This window comes from Serinus canaria, chromosome 8 (assembly GCF_022539315.1).
Source record: "Serinus canaria isolate serCan28SL12 chromosome 8, serCan2020, whole genome shotgun sequence".
Lineage (NCBI taxonomy): Eukaryota > Metazoa > Chordata > Aves > Passeriformes > Fringillidae > Serinus > Serinus canaria.
Genome location: NC_066322.1, coordinates 5,097,573 through 5,110,782, shown reverse-complemented (window position 1 = coordinate 5,110,782; position 13,210 = coordinate 5,097,573). Strand labels below are relative to the sequence as shown.

The 13,210-nt window shown below is 40.7% G+C and overlaps 1 protein-coding gene across 3 annotated transcripts in view; it reads right to left on the bottom strand.

Annotated features, from left to right (window-relative positions):
• The window catches only part of GLIS1 (GLIS family zinc finger 1), a 179,371-nt gene that overhangs the window by 79,343 nt on the left and 86,818 nt on the right, over positions 1 to 13,210 (bottom strand). For all 3 annotated transcript variants that reach the window (XM_030226824.2, XM_030226823.2, XM_030226825.2), the window contains one exon: positions 10,887 to 11,988. In XM_030226824.2, coding sequence (XP_030082684.1) covers positions 10,887 to 11,988 — 1,102 coding nt within the window. The remainder of the gene's footprint in view (positions 1 to 10,886; positions 11,989 to 13,210) is intronic.

Sequence of the window (13,210 nt, the reverse complement as noted above, 5' to 3'; positions counted from 1 at the left end):
TTCAGCTCAGAAGCAAGGTATGCAGGAGGACGTTTGCCAATCTGAAATGTAAAACATGTTATTTATAACCTACCTGGCTAAAAGAACTACTCTGACTAAGCTGGTGTGGCCTGTTCATCTGATGCATGTCTGGTTCCTGGGTGTTGTCAGCTTTTCACTCCTTGGCCTTGAAGACAAAGCATGACCTAAAAATGTTCAGTTGGACCAAAGTACTGTAAACAGGGAACTCTGAGATCACCACAACCATGCAATTAAAAATGTCATTACATTTGAGGATATGCAGGAAGAGAAAACCCTGCAAGTAACTGTGATACTAAAAAGTATTTTCACACAATCTGCTTTTTCCCCTGATCTCCCATGTCTTTTCTGAGGGGACAGTTTATTACATGAAGGCAAGTGGGCACATCAAGCAATAGATGTGGTTTTCTTGAGAGCACCCCACACAGAGTCAGGTCTACTGCTGTTTTGTGAGTGCAAGGAAGTACAACAAGGTATCTATCTCTTGCCAGATCCCTTCTCCCTGCAGTACTTGAATCATGACTTGCACCATTCCAGGAACATCCCCCTGGGCCTTGTTTTATGTAGAGACAGTTTGCTCGAGGTCTCCAGGGAACCGGGTTGAGACTGTGTCCCTTTGTAAGGAAAGCAGGGCAATTCCTACAGCTGGTCAGCTCCTGAGCAAAGGCAGACAAACATAGGTCATACCCAATCTGAAATCAAGGGGAAAAAGGGCAGGATTTGTTTCACATGACTGAAAGGTCCTGACTTACAAGCCACAATGTTGACAATACACCTTTCCTGAAAGCAGGGACAGAGAGGCACTCTCTGGGCGTACTGAAGGATTATTGTATGGTGGTGCCTGGGCTCAGTGACCCAGATGGCCCCACCAGCTCTGCCTTGTGCTTTCCTTTTTGTAATACTCCATCTTCCTCACTCTCTCGCTGAAGCAGGGTGCAATCATATCAACATGGATACAGCAGATTAGTTTTACAAGGTTCCCACCAGTCTGACATCCATCAGCTTTCTAATCTGGTGGTAACACAATCCCCTTTACAAGCAGGCGCTCGCGCTCTCAGGCCGAGGGCTGCAGGTTAAACTGATACCCAGGTCCTGCATTCCATCAGCTGCTGATTGACTGACCCTGTTCCTGACATTCCCAGGGCCTGGCAGCCCTCCACGCAAGGGTTAAAGGGAAGTTGTAAGCAACGGTTCTAAAACACTTGGAAGAATCTCCTTGAATCAAAACCATTTCATAAAAGGCTCTCTGCCAGACAATAAAATATTTTTTGATGGACTCTTATTTTATCATTACCCATGTAAGAAAAATGTATTGCAAGAATCCCAACACAATTCAGGGAAGTAATCATTTGCAGATTTAGTAGGCATTCTCAATTGGCAAAAATGAAAGATTTATTGTAGGCATGATGAAACAAAGAGCAGTTGTGCAAACTTTACTGAGCTGGATTATGAGAACATGCTTTTTCCATTTCCCACTTTTAAATGCCTTGGATGCAGTTTCAAAAGACAGATCAAGATCAATTATTTAACACTGCAGCTCCACTGTACCTGAGCAGAGGATCTCTTCACACATATGTTATCTGTACACAACAATAAAAGAAGGAGATGGAGGGAAGACACTGATATAGACAGCTACAGCAGACTTTGAAATAAAACTCCTATTGTTCCTTGACTCCAGAATCAGCCAGGGATGTAAATAGAAAAGTCAGGCACTGACAAATGTCTGTGATTAAATGCACAGCTATTTGAAATGCAGCCATTTCTGATTTACCCAAATACAGAAAATACAGGTGTAAGAACACAGGGCACTGAATTCTCTACAATGGTGACATTTTCTTTAAAAGCCACAGTACAGCTGAATAAAATCACTGTCTTGCACACCTCTGCTCATGAGAATAATGTTCTGAAGCAGAAGGGTCTTTCTGGTCAGCAAAGGTGCACAGTCTTACCCCAACTTTACAAAATACATGAAAGAGAAAATACTTTGGGAAGGAGGATATCTTTTCCTTGCCTGTTCCGCCAGACACCTGATGTGTTCTTTACAATGACACCAGTTTAAACTGGGAGAGAAAGCAGCAGAGTAATTTGTCTTAATTTAGCTGTATCCAGAACTTGAGCACAAGAGTTTTCATCACACAGGAAACGCTACTGGCAGGCAAAAGCTTGAAAGAGCCTTGAGATTCTCAGCAGAAGGAATGATTAAAGATGCAAAATAGCATTATGGACACATTAGGTTATTATTGGCCTCCGTACCTCATTGTGATCATTCCCCCTCACTGTGCTCCAAAGAAATTTATTTCATTGTACTTGTAAGGAAAAGGAGATCCAAGGTGACAATATCCCAAAGTGTTCACCACATTTCAGTAACTCTCTTCCTGGTCTGAGAGGAAGAAGATTTCAACTTCAGAGGCGCAGAGCAGGGCACCTCCAAAACAAACCTACCCAAAACCAGGCCTGCTTTTGGAAATAGCTCAGAGTGAGCTGTCAGATGCCAGCAGGTCACAGTTTGATATATTTAGCTTAACCAGCACATGGGTTTTTTACCAGGCCCACTGGACTAGTTGCTAAATGAGCCAGTGAAGGTTTCAGAATGTGACCCTGCACTGTGCAATGATGGCTTTTCATTTCTCATCTGATATTAAAGGCCAACAGCTGCTGGTTTGCCCCAAAGTAACAAACAAATCCATCACATTGAGAACTGAGATAAAACTGCTTAAATGACTATATAAAGTTTTTAATGTGCACTAAATTCCTCTTTCTCCCCAGAGACTACACTATACAGCCTCTCTGTTGCCTACAAATGCAGATTAACATTTTTATTAAATGACACAAGTTTCACTAATAACGAGTATTAAAACGTATTGGCCTAATAAGAAATATTATTAAGTATATCGTTGGCACAGGTTTTAAACAATATTTAATTTTATGGCTTTTTAATTTGACCAAGCCTTCTGCCAGGTGATACAAACTATTTTTCCTTCTTAAGGTTAATCACTGTTCAGAGAGGCTAAATCACTGAAAGTTCTGAACAATTCTTACCACTTTTAATAATCCCCACAGAACACATACAAAGGAATAAAATAAAGCCAAGCACTTAACCTCAAGAACACAAGCACAAATACCTTGTTTAAAATTTTAGAACTTACAAGTCCTGCATCAAGCAGCCAAGTTGTCCATCAAATGACAGGATTAATAATATTCGGATGCAAGCTGGTTTTTATAAATTAAATTTCAAGGGGTAAAAAGAAAATTCCTCTCTCATTGTAGATATTATTCAAATCCCTGAATGCACCCTGCTTTCCCAGATCTTCTGGAGACAACTCACCCTCCAAAAATGATGGATCCTGCAGAATTATGGTTTTAGGACACAACTGCTGGACACATCTTTGAGGTACTCTTGACATGGATTAAAGTATTCCTACAGGAAACAGGTATTTCGCAATTACATTTCCTGCTCTGTAAAACTTATTACTTGAGTGGAGAATGCATCTGACTAGTTGAGGGTGTATCACTTATCTTTACTACTGAGCAGATTTAAATAGTGAAACCCATGGATGATTCACTCCAAGGCAGGGGAGACAGTGAGAAAGAAAACTTGTCACACTTTTGCTGTGTGGGAAATGGTGAGCTACAGAAATCCTGAAGAGTTATTGCAAATGCAGTGCTTAGAGGCTGAAAAGCCTTTCTCCCTTTTTGCTCTTCAGATGTGATTGTTTGATAAAATCCATTGATCTGCATGGCAAAGAAAGTGATCTTGTGGTGCAGCTGGAATGAATTGGGAGTTAGGAGGCTGCTTGCAAGAATTCTTCAAAAGGTGATGCCTCATGAGAGGTTTATAGGTCTGTGCTGAGACTGGGGTTTGAATAAATCTACATGCAGAACCAGGCCATGGCAGAGCTGGAAATAATTGTGTCTTAATATGAGAAAGAATCACTACTTGCTGAGTCTTATGGGACGAGAGGATAAAGATAAAAACATGGTATCGAGATGTCATTTTCGTATGCAAACTGGGAAAAGGGAAAGGAGCCTAGAAGAAATCTTCCCAAAAAGACCTGGGAGACATGCCTAGAAGTTTGTCTGGCAGCCAGACATGGCAGGTCACAACTAATAAATTTCACTTTTCGAAGCTGGGCGTATTTCAGCCCATATTATTTGACAAACAACATGAATGACTTTGCTTGGCGTGGAGGAGATCTGGTACAACTGCCCATCCCGTGTGCCACAAGGGTGCCAGCAGCACAGTCCCTGGGGAGAACCACTTTTAGTACAAAACTGTTCCCTACTTGAAGATGTTCTCTTTCAATCAGAGCATTGTCAGGTATTTGTCAAAAGCTCAGTGTTTAGTATTCTGACAAATATTTGTGGCTTTGCAGGCAAATGGATCATTTTCCTTGTACTCAAATCAGGTCACAGTTGGAATTGTGGTAAAAAATATGTGTTTCAGTAGCCAAATCAGAACACTGAAGAATGAAGAGAAGATAAATCAGTCCAGGATGAGCTGAAATATAATTGTTTGGGGGACTCTACTAACAAAATAAAAACACTGAATAAATCAAATGGGAAAAGCTTTTAAACAACAACAAAAAGAAGTGTCTTTGTTTAAATCTTATTCATTCTGAAACAGAAAGTAAAAAATTATGGGTTGAAATACTGAAACATTTCCAAAATAGCACATTGTCTATAAAATGTCAATAGTAACAAAATCCTCTAATCCTGTTCACTGTCCCCCATCACTTCTTTTCCAAAATGAAGGTGACCCAGATTCACTAATGTTTTTTTCTCAAAGCTCTACTGTGACACTACTGGTGGTTTGAAAAAACTGGCAAAATACCTATTAAAATTTCTATCATGGAGGATGGAAATGAATATCCATGCTTTTGTCACAAGGCTATCTGTTCCCTAAATCACTATCTGCCTATCACCTTACCTTCAGCAGATACCAAGTATTGTTAGTGGAAATTATCCAACACTGTGAGAACCATAATAGTGGCAATTAATTACAATATCCTATGGCAGGGAGTTTCACGGGGGGAGTGCCCACTATCTTGTGGTGAAAGTACTGCTAATATTCCACTTTGTCTCTTACTTAACACACTGAACAGCAGTGCCTACACACAGTCACCAGATCTGCACAAATGTATCAGGAAACCTTCAAGATAGTATGTTTTGAACAGGTCCCAAATTACTTAATAATCTATCAGGTCAAATGAAATTAAACCTTGTGGAGTTAAACATTCTTGTAGGATAAAAAAAGCATGCATCTAAAAGCCTCCTCCACGGAAGTTTCATGCTGTACCTCTAACTACCATATTCCATTTCTCAGATCTCTTCAGTGTCCTGGATAACATTTTTAAGGCAGACATGTGAATTTGAAAGCCATTCTGGATTCTGGCAGCAACACTTGGAATTTACTTCATTTTAATTTATTTAGATTTATGCAAAAAGAACCCTTGCAGTATTGTCAGCCAGACCTAACCCATATCAGACTGCTGGAAAGCAAGAGAAAAGGCAGCCAGTCCAGCTTGCTCAGAGCACAATCCCACCAGATCCAGCATCCTGTATTATTTTTAAATCAGCCTGATAAAGGAGATGCACATCATAGAAGCCCAACAATCCCAGGACCAAAATGGGAGGCTGATAATCTTTCAGGAAAACCCTGGCAGCTCCCCCCTCTGCAGCCCAGCTCAAGGCAAGGTCTCAAGCCCCCAAGGGTAGTGCAGAGCCATTGCACTGTAGTCATTTGCAGTTCTGTCCTGCTGCACTGGAACATGGGACAATCCCACTCACATTGGAATCTGGGCCCAGTAATTTCTGCTGCTTTTGCTCTGCAAGATCTGTTAGTGTAGAGCTTTCCTGTGGACACACACGAGTTCAAATTCACCAGCTGCTTGGGCATGAGCTGAGAGAGAGCCAAGCCTAAAGCCTGTTGTTGGCCTGCCCTCCAGTGCTGGGGCATGCTTAAACCCATTTGTACTGCCCTGGAATCTGCAGTGGGCTTTGTAAACAAACATTTTGTTTCCACAAAACCACTGAATTGCTGTCTACTCCTCTAATCAGAGTGTTTTGAATGCTGATGTTCCTTGACAGTATCGGGAAATGCCATCAGAGACCTAATAAAAATAGAGATCTCTGGTGAGGCAGCTTTGATAGAATGGATGTTTCCTACTACTGACTTCAAAGGAAACAAAGTGAGCCCAATATTATTGTTGTTCTTTTAAAGCACTCCTTTGGCATCAGTGCATGACACCCTCCACTCCAAAAGCTGAAAACACTTTCCAGACTTCCACAACATTCCCTCGAGTCAGGCATGGAAACTCATTGTTTAGGTGAAGTAACTCACAGGCGGATAAGCTGCTGCATGCAGACCCATTTTCCCCACAGATGCAGGGCTGTCCCTGAGACTCCTCTGTAGCTGTAGCCCTGTAGAGATCTCATTTCCCACCCTGCATTGCTGGACACACACTCCCCATGGACTGCAGACGGCATCAGACTCGCCATCTACTGAGAACAGAGATGCCACACTGGTTTCCTCAGAAACAGAAGCAGTAATACTAATCTGCTCCACAGGCATTCTCCTGTATTCCCAATAACCAGGTCGCTGCCCATGAAGTGTTACAGATGCAGCCAAGCTTTCTGATGAAAGCTCTCACACACTCACATCATGTCAAACCACCTGCGTCAGAGACGTGCAGAGGAAAAATGAACAGGAAGTTCAGCCAGAGCCCAATCCTTTGTGCAATCTGTACAAAAATCTGTTTCACCAGTAAATTGCAAATTGTTAGTTTGTGTGAAATGGTGATTGGAACACAAGATCTGCCCTGGAATGCTGGAATTGCCTAAAGACACCCTTAGGCAAGTTACTTATCTTCTCTGTCTCAATTTCCCCATGTTTAATGCAGTACCTACAGTGTCTCAGCCTTAGGGATTCAAAAGAACTGACTACAAACAGCACAGGTGCTGAATTTCACCGTGTGCAATACAGCACCCAAATCATTCCATTCAGATTCCTCCCAAACTGAATATGTTGAATATATACATGAAAAAGATTCTGCTTCGAAGTCTTAATTCTCTAGGCAAACACAGAGAAACAGGTCTAGAACATACAGAGGAGGCATTTGTTTCTTTGAAATACAAAACCTAAAGACATTAACCATAAATATTATCCCTGTCCAGCTCCTTTCATGGATGTCACATACATTATGATAGCCAATTTCTATGAGCACTAATTACACCTGTAGAAATTAGATGAAGAGAAATCATTTACCTTGATCCTGTCTGGGAAGGCCCCTGAGCACACATGAATGCAGTGATGGGAACATATTTTCTACTCATTATGAAGCCACAAGAGTACAAGAGGGTAAACTAATAAGCCAAGTGCATATTTGTCCAAATCAAACAATTCTAGACAACTAAATGAGCAGCTCTGTTTTTACATTTGCAAGTAAAGGCTTAAACCAAGGATGCAATATCTGGAGATCAGCATGCTTCTACTCACCAAAGTATTCGAAGAACTGAAAGGCAGCAAAAGATGCAGCTATGAGAAACTTTTTATCTTCCTTTTTTTAAAATAAAAACCATTTAAGCTTGCTAATTTTTGCTGTCTCAGACAATCAAAATTCCAATTGTCTGGGACATCAAATCTAAAAAAGCATGAAATTAATCTTCAGAAGTTAAAGTCTTAAAGACATTGCATCATTATTTTTGTTGGATATATTTTTGATTATAATGCAGATGAACCCCAAATTTAATAAAACTAAAATAACATAAGTTAAGTATGAAACATAACAGGATATTGCAAAGAGATTAGGTAGTTTCCTTTAGACTACTTGCAGAGCCCAAGGAAAAACCAAACTGAAGGATACAACGATGAGAAGGCACCACTTAATTAGAATATTTAACAAAATATGAAAGCAGAATACTCATAGTACCAGCTTTGGCAATGGAACACAGTGAGCAGAATATGGACCCAAAACATCAGCAGTGCTCCACAGCAGATCCTGTTTTGCCTGTCGCCTGTCTGTAGTAAAGAAAGAAGCAGGCTCGCTAAATTCAAACCAGCTGCAACGATGAGAGTGTTACAGTTGGACTGAAGGAAGCTTACCTCATGAAAGTATTGTGGAAACTGCTGTTGGAAAGATAATAAAAGGATTAACTGCAGTTTTAGTGAACCATTTACTTTTCAATCAAAATGTCTCATGTATTTCCTGTTCTCAAGTAGCTTGAATTCCAAAATTCCTTTGTCTATTACAGTACATAGTAGCAAAGCCTGTCATAAGAAATTAATAATTTTACATGGAAAAGTACTTTTATGTATGAGTGTGGGGTGCTTTCACTGTTAGCTTCTCCTGAGCAGCTCAATACCTAGTCAGGCAGTAATCCTACAGGCAAGAGAGAAATTGAGGGCTTAAAAAGAAAGTGCAATGGGTAATTGTGACCAGCAAAAGAAAATCTCCACTACAAATACAAGAGATACAAAGATACTTTAACAGAGCTACAGCAAAAATAAAACAAAATCTCAGACCTCTACAGAGAATGAACTGCCTTCTTAATTTGCAGGAATAACAGCACAATTATTACCACATCAAAAGAAAAGCCATCATTTTAAATGACATGACATCACTGCACCATGCAACACTACACAGCAACCTATGTTTCACATGGAATGGAATTCACTGGGCAAATAATCCCCACTTGGTATTAGTAACTTCAAGGAGCTGTGCTGCAGCTTTGTATCCTGCCCCTACTAGATCAAACTCTTTTCAGGGTAGAAAAACTAAATTTGCAAAGAAGAGATGGTTTCTGTGTATTCTCTTGGATGCACTTCACCCCCTGCAGAATTCCAGACTGCAGCGTTTAACACACGTATCGATACCTCTGCTGACAGTGGGTGGCTCTTACTGTGGGAACAGAAGAGTTAACTCCAAGTTGAGCAATGCTGAGCTTCCAGTCCTGATTGGGCTGTTCCATGTATGGGAACAACTACAATATCTGCTCCAGTAAAAGAGATATTTATATGCTTACATGCCAAGGCTATATAAATATGACATAAAGGCTGTCTGCAACATCAGATGCAGAGGTTTTTCCAACCTATTCACAAAACCTTTATGTGTTATCAAAATCTAGTTCTTTACTGCAGATGAAATTAATTGAAAGTAGCACATTTTTAGCATTTGCTAAGATATTACAGCATTTCTCTGGTTTACCAAGTTTTCTGTAGGAATGGGAATGTAACATTAGAAATCTTCCATACAATACCTGTTAAATATGCATTTTTCAGGAAAAGAGAAGTTCCCTTATCCATGGACTCTCTACTGGTCTTTCAGCACCACAGGAAACTAATCAGGGCTTCATGTTTTAAGTATGCTTTCAATTTACTTACCTACACTTTTGTTTGGAAAGAAGTAAACTTGCATTATCTTCTGATAATTTATAACTAAAAGAGATCTATTCAGGGGAAATTAAATTCATTTGTACATTTAGAAAATGTCATTGAGCTACTTCTGGAATAGAACCAATGGGTTCTTGCTTTCAAAGCAAAAAGAAACACATAAGCCTTAGAGTGTTTCCATTTTATCTTGAACAATTTGATGGTACTCTCTAAGTATGTGCACTGTTTCTAGTATTATCTTAGGGAATACCCACTAAACCGTGCAGACATTAAGAAAACGTTTTTCATTTATCCAATGGAATTAAAAAGATGATCAGGACAATCACTTACAGATAAAATTTTTCTCTGCAACACATTTTGAATACTCTTGTTTTCTTCCTTTTCTCTTCCATAACCATCGCAGGCCTGGAAGTTTTTCTACAAACATTCTTTCCTATTCCTCCATAGAAAGCTACAGCTTACCATGGAAAAGTTTGTCATGATCTAACATCCTCACAAGCATTTTCCATTGCATCATGCTCTGATCAAAACAATAAAACAGCCATATAGCTGAAAATTCTGCCTATCAGGAACCCCAACCTGCTGCCCTAACCATTCCCTTTGTCTGGACTTTTCTGTGCGTGTGCATGCGTGCACACGCGTGTGGGTGTTACAAATGAGACTTCCCACATTTCATGGCCTGATTTGGAAGCTTATGTCAAACTTGTTTTGCTTCATCTGTTTCAGTCAGGGTCTTATATCATTGTTGTTTCAAACATGTGGAAAGCTTAATGGAAGTCATTAACTTTTATTTTAGTTTGGCCATATTGTCATCATGGTGGGCAGATGCAGAGATGGTGTTATTCCCAAGATCCTCTTTTTGGAACACTGCTGTTGTTTACATCTTCTTGATCAGAAGAGAACAATGGTTTTTACTTATTTTTAAAGCTCTGTTTCTCAAATTTAAAAAGCCCCTAACAACCTTTGAAAATGTAACTAAATATATTCTTTTTAGTCTTTTAACTGTTTAAAATCCTTTAACAAGTTTCTTTCTTTTGTCTAAACTACATTTGAAGTTTTTGCACTTACAACTGTATGGGTTGTTGTTCAGCTGAAGGAATGAAAAGAATTTCATTAGATGTGTTTTATGTTTCTTGATTAAAAATGTCACCCGAGGCTCAGTGACTTTGTTTTACGTTAAATGACGGCTGCGTGCTTTGATCATCACTTTATTAGTGGTTTAATGAATATTAAAAAAACAAAGCACTGTATTAAAAGTTAAGCTCTCATATAAGGAAACCAAATCCCTTTTCCAAGAACTACAGTATTTCTTACTCAATCATTTCCTTCTAGATTAAGGTTTTCTCCAATTCCCCTTTAGCCTGCCACAGACTAAGTTACAGGAAAGCACAACAATTATATTGGAATAAGACTGAAGAGAGAGCAAGAAAGAGAGAAGAGCAGTTATGTTTCTATTCAAACAAATATAATCCGGACTTACCATGCACTTGTTTGGTTTTTCTCCAGAGTGAACCCTCATATGAATCAGCAGTTTGTAACGAGCATTGAAGGGTTTATAGCGGCGGACACAGCCTGCCCAGAAGCAAGTGAAGTCCTCTCCTTTCCTCTGGTCAATGTGAGTCTTTTCTATGTGTCTGACCAGTTCGTCTTGTTGGTCGTAAGTGGCACTGCAGTCAATCCACTGGCAGACCTGCTTGCCACTGCTGAGGTCCTGCTCATCGCCGTCGCTGGGCTGCAGGGACTTGGGAGACATGGAGGTGCTGAGGTGAGGCAGCGTCCCTGGGGTCTGGCTGAGCTGCTGGTGGAGGTGGTAAGGGGGAGGCAGCCCCTGGTGATGGCGAAAAAGATCAGCGGTGGAGGAATAATCGTCAGCCGGTTCTTGTTTTAAGAAACTCACCTTCTGGGTGCTGTGCGAGGAGTTCTGGTGAGGAAGGCTCGTGCCATTCATCATAAGGCTGAGGCTGCCATTCTCCTCGACTTGCTGCATTTGTATCTGCTCACAGTCACCTCTGTCACATTCAGTGGAAAGAGGTACAAGACATGCTGGAGGGGAGGGAATACTGCAAGGGTTTCCAGGCTGAGAGCAAGACTGGGGCTGAGAGGATTTTTGAGCACTGTGATGACTGATCTCCACAGGATGAGAGGAAATGCCAGCTGAGTTAGCTCGCAGTCCATTCACACAGGTGACCAGTGACGTCTGCGACGTGCGGATGATCGCTGTAATATCGATTCCTTCGGCTGAAGAGGGCACAACAGAGATGCATCTCTTCTTCAGGTTGCTTGTCTGTAGCCTGGCCGAGTGCTGAGGGGTGCCAAGTGACAAAGGACCCAGGGAGGAGCTGTGTTCATTATTAAACAAGTAGGATGAAAGTGAATTTGTAAAGCTATTATTCATTAGGTCTAGTTCAGGATGCAGGCTACTGGAGGCTCTCAGCTCCATCCCCTCTGTAATCCTCCTATGTGTGGAAGCCTCAGACAGAACCTTATAATCACTGGGGCATTCTTGTTTAATGTGCTGAGCTGGATGACTTCCATTCAGGCATGGAGCAGCAGAATCTACTGAGTCTTGAAACCTGGGTGACCTGCAATACAGTTTTCATTAAGCACTGCTAACCACCACAGGGTTTATGATTTTTGTACAAAACACAACACTTGTCAAGCCCTGCGGAATGGAAGCGCTTGCTCTCTGCGGATGTCGCCTGTCTAATGCAGCAATTACACCAAAAAAATCTGCAGTGCTTCCTCTCCAACCTGTTGTACATCATTGTACACAGGATTAATGTGACACACTGGGTTACACACGGAACAGAGAATCTTCACTGCTACAGGCAGGTCATCAATCACGATTGAGGCTTTCAATGCATAATAGATTGGGCAAAACAATAGCTGAGAATGAAGTTTGAGAACTCTGGGCATTTCTGAATTATTAAAATATTGTCATTTTCCTCAGAGCACACTGGGAAAATGCCTTGGCATTCTTGTTGACAAAAAAGGCTAGATGAACTTTGCTTACATGTCAGCAACATGCTTTCCTTTGCTAAATTAAAAAAGGGGCCAGATCACTGAAGAAAAAAGGAATACAGCAAAAGAACTGCTTGCTTTCAACCAGCACTCCAGAATCAATGAGATCAGCTGAGCATTTACTTCTACAAAATAAAAAGTTTGCAGCCAGTAAATTTAAAATGGCAGCCTATGTACTCCCATCTCCATTTTTCATAATAAATAGTGCATGGGACTGTAAATCACAGTTCTGTTTTGCAGAAGTGATTTTTCATTATTTTTCATGTGTGTTGAATCCAGTCATTGAGGAAGCAGAACCTTGAGGAACTCCACAAAAGACTTCTCAGAAAAGCACTGCATTAAGAAACATTTCCTCCTAACATTTTCTTCCAAGCAGTTAGCAACTGGTTTATGGCTTAAAATAAAACATTTTATCTCAGCTATAAACATTTACTGTGGATGATCCAACTGTGTGCTTTTTCTTAGGAGCAGAGGGTGTTCCTTACATATCCCTAAAGCACGGGAGGGTTTAACCTATGGCTTCACTATGCCAGACCAAGGAGAGGAAACAGTACATCTGTGTGCAGGAAAGCTGTACCTGAGCTAATAAACCCTCCAGAGAAGTGCCCCATGGCTCTTAAGCTGACATGTTCCACTTAAATGAATTTTATGCTTTTATGATGCTAGCACCACAAAAGCTGAAGAAAACCCAGCCATTTGGCAGCTTGGGTGTGACAGCACAGCTAAGGCAGGTCTGACACATTTTGAAGCATGAAACACGTGTACTTAAAAGCATTTTGGACA